The sequence below is a fragment of the Amphimedon queenslandica genome, unplaced genomic scaffold (genome assembly GCF_000090795.2).
Source record: "Amphimedon queenslandica unplaced genomic scaffold, v1.1 AMPQUscaffold_12710, whole genome shotgun sequence".
NCBI lineage: Eukaryota > Metazoa > Porifera > Demospongiae > Haplosclerida > Niphatidae > Amphimedon > Amphimedon queenslandica.
In genome coordinates, this window is record NW_003547054.1 from 1 (window position 1) to 3,980 (window position 3,980).

Consider the following 3,980-nt stretch of genomic DNA (forward strand, 5'->3'; position numbering starts at 1 on the left):
AGAGTATAATGTGAACGGTAATTATTATTAAGAATTATGGCCATATGTACATGTGAATGTGATTTTAATAAAGATGAATAGAATGATGATGTGACAGAAATTTCTGCATGTATATACAATCCCATTTCATTGTTATGACAACTTATAGGGGTGCATGAGGAAGTGGTGGTCATATGGGTATACTTTAGCAAACAGGACAATTATAATTTTTTATTGTTATCATAGCATTTACAATTTACTTGTTTGACCTTTTCATTAATAGGGACCAAAGCTACATGTAGGTGCATTGTTTGTACCTGTACCCTAGTCACCATTATTCTAATAATGGCTGCCATTGCATTAACATTTCTTTTCGTCTACAAGAACACTCAACATTTTGATGCTCAGAATATCAGTGTGTACAATGGCTATGTAACCTCTATCTACTACGATCAATTTTATGTCAATGAAGTGAATCTTATTTCCGATAGCTCAGCTACAGCAAGTGTCTATGTCATCCCTAAGTCTCAGTTATCATGCATTCCTGTGATGCTTCCTGAAAAGCAAATAGACAAGAGAAATTCTACTTTTTCTCAAAGGTTCGAACTGTATTACGACCGAAGTGAAAACAATCTTATATGTAATACAGTTTGCGAATTGAAGTTCAGATTTGAGTTACAGGAAAACGGGGCCATTTCAGGTTGCCCGGCGCAACTTTTTTTGTATGACAACAAAACGGACTTAGATGAAGTTTTCAAACCAAATGAGCCTCATGGCTCAGTTGGTGACCCTGTTGCTCAAACTGGTTGTCTTCCTAAAACAGGAGTAGAAAATAAAAGATTCCATCTACCTCCTAACAAACTCTATTACATTGGTTGGTATGTTGCTAAAAATGTGGGTTATACAATCTGGCTATTAGCTAATCTAACAAGAATCAATATCAGTGGACTGAATGAGAACTGCAGTGTTTCCTCACAACACACTACCTGTTCAATAACACATACTAAGTACCCACACAAAAAGGAGAATATATCTCTACTTTTTAACACTACAAGTACAATAATGATGGACGTTAATGTAACTCCGGTTTTAGTACAGTGGAATCTGCAACGTCTATCTGGTGTTTCTGCTTCTTCTTGTATAGGAGCAGTAGCAGTAATGGTAGCTGTCTTTGTTTGGTTCTATTACTGTATGATAAGTACTGTTGCTAGGAGTGGATACAGTACAATAGCTTAAATATTTTTGTTTAAATTTATGCTGTTTTTTGTATTTTAAAACTATATTTTTTAAAAATAAAATTCTAAAAAATAATTATTTATGCTATATGTCTAAGTTTATGTTTCTATAGTTCTATAGTCACTACAAATTATAATTATCAGCTTATAGTTTATTGCAGTTTTTAACGACTACTTTAATATTTCATTATACGACTGTTGCGATATTCGGCTACATAGATATATCCATCCTTATCCAGTGCTATACCATATATTTCAGCGAGTGAAATCGATTTGATGACTTGCTTCCTGTCAGGACTCAATACATGAAGACAGCCATTATTATTTGAAACAAAGACGTATCCTTCGTCATCAATAGCAATACCTTGAGGGTAACTAATGTTATTTTTGTATGTATCAAGTTGGTTTTTATTATCAGAAGAGAAAACTTGAACATGATTTTGGTCACCAATGCTAACGTGTATCTTTCCTTCATTATCAACTGCTACATCAGTTGCATTACCATCACATTGTATGACTTGTACAAATGTACCATCTTCTTTAAACACTTGTACTCTTTTGTTGCTGTAATCAGCCACTAATATATTACCTTTACCATCAGTAGACATACCACGAGGAGTAGAGAATTGTCTATTTTCATTACCTTTACTACCAAACTGACCAATATACTGACCAGTAGTAGCTGAGAAATATTGCACACAATGAAGATTAAGATCAGACACATAGAGCCTGTCTCCTACCAGCAATAAACCCCAAGCACATTGGAACTGTCCATTACCATTACCTTTAGATCCAATCTTTCTTAATGCAGTACCATCCTCACTAAATACCTGAACAAACCCACCATAATGACTACTAGCAAATACTTCACCATTAGTATGAACAGCAACACCACAAGTATTCCCCACATTAAAGGATCTCTGGTAAGCTAGTGTGGTATAGTCTCTTGATGCTTTTACTGACAGTTGATAAGGACTACCTTTAATATGGTGACCTCTTATAGTCACTGATAGTTCATATCCACCAATACTTTGAGGTGTGCATGATACAATGGCTGTGTTATTATCCTTAACTACATGTATATCAACTCTACCCTCCTCTTTATTTCCATCACTTTTGATAAAGGAAGTGTGAATGTGCTGCAAGGCTTTATCTAGAGGTACAGGAATATTAGTTGTCAGCTTAAATTTCCGTTCCTTCTGTTCTGTTCCCAGAGGAATAGCTTGCCCACTATTGACAGAATAAAAATCTGCATCAACTTTAAAAACACCACCATATTTACCAATTTCATTGCTCATGACAGTGGTGTCTAGGCTTGTTAAAATTGCTTCATTTTCTTCTATTTCTAGAGGTAATTCCTTATACTCTTCGATGCATTCCTCTAATTGATTGGAGATTAGCTTCTTAACACTGAGAACTTCACCTGGATCAGTACGCTCACTCACTGATGATGCAAGATGACGACCATGAGAAACTTGTTTTATCAGTTTACGAAACCCGTCCAACTGCTTCTTGACAGAATTTTTTTTAGCGATAGCAATCTCTTCTGTCTCCATTAGTAGATCATTGCATCTCTTATCTAAAGCAGCTTTAAGCTCTTCAAACGTTTTCTTGATATCCTGCCTTACTTCTTCCTTACGTGTTGCTATCTGCTCTAGCATCTTCTCTCCATTAGCAATAGCTTCAGTGACTGGAGGAATGACTCCATCACAACTAGTAACACTTTCCTTTAATGCTTTACGTGCTGCTTCTCCTACATCAATGTAATCTTCTATATTGTGATCCTTATGCTTAGTAGGGAGGCATTTGAGGCAGGTCAGTACTTCACAGTTATTGCAGTAATATATTAGCTCTGCTTTTTGGTGTCGTGGGCAGCATTATTTCTGATGCTTAATGTCAGGCAATTTGAAAGATTCTTCTCTGCCTAGATCAATCAACTCATGATCGGCTTTTTCTGGGTTTCGTTTATGACCATTTTTGCAGTATTCGCAGAGAAATTTGCCACAATCACAGCAATACACGACAGCTGCATCACTGGAATCTTTAACACGACATTTGCCGCATAATATTGGTTCCCTGCTGTGGATCTTCTTTTTGATCGAAGCCTCTTTTGATTTATGTTCAAACCAAAGGTTTTGAGTGAGGCCTTCAATTTTACCATCAGGTAAATTAACGCTAGTGTCACACGTTGGACACTTTAATGAGGTATCAGCACTACCTTGCTTCTCTTTAGCTTTTATTAGACACTTCTTACAGAATGAGTGAAGACAGGGAAGCACGAGGGGGTCAGTGTAATACTCTGAACAAACCTCACAAGTCATAGTGATAGCTGGACTGGTGTTTTCTGCCATTATTACCTATGAGAAAGCGAATAATCTTCTGGTAACTGATAATAATTAACTCACTTAAGCTGTAATTGCTGCTGCTTCAAATGTATCTGCTTGTAGGTCACTGCTTCCTCTTCTTTTTGCTTGTCTATGAGCCCCACCCTTGTTTGCGTGACTTTTGTTGCTAACAGCCCCACAATAATTTAATTGGTCAGCTTTGGTCTTGATCGATATGATCCGCCCACAAGTCACACACGGCGTCCAATGGTGATGCTGGTTTCAAGGTCTCAGTGGAATCACTCCATACCACAAGAGTCAAGGAGATCAACTATGATGGAGAAGAGAATATATGAAGGATAACAGTTATTTATAATAATAATACACAATGTTTGCAGTGGTGTATCTAGAAAAATGGAGAAAGGGAGGTGCTGAGGGCGTG

At 36.8% G+C, this 3,980-nt stretch overlaps 1 protein-coding gene across 1 annotated transcript; it reads right to left on the reverse strand.

Annotated features, from left to right (window-relative positions):
- Positions 1 to 1,390: 1,390 nt before the first annotated feature.
- On the reverse strand, positions 1,391 to 3,565 carry LOC105314648 (tripartite motif-containing protein 2-like). Its single transcript, XM_011408939.2, has 2 exons — positions 3,139 to 3,565; positions 1,391 to 2,967 (listed from the first exon to the last, which is right to left on the reverse strand). Exons 1-2 carry the CDS (start codon positions 3,563 to 3,565, stop codon positions 1,391 to 1,393), a joined length of 2,004 nt encoding a protein of 667 aa, XP_011407241.2.
- Positions 3,566 to 3,980: the final 415 nt, after the last annotated feature.

Excerpts from the sequence above, each read along its gene's own strand:
- LOC105314648 (XM_011408939.2), bottom strand. The coding sequence starts at position 3,565 with ATGGCAGAAAACACCAGTCCAGCTATCACTATGACTTGTGAGGTTTGT. Across the intron at positions 2,968-3,138 it reads TCATGAGTTGATTGATCTAG|GAGAAGCAGCACGTAAAGCA; the intron begins GCAGAGAAGAAT and ends ACATTGATGTAG.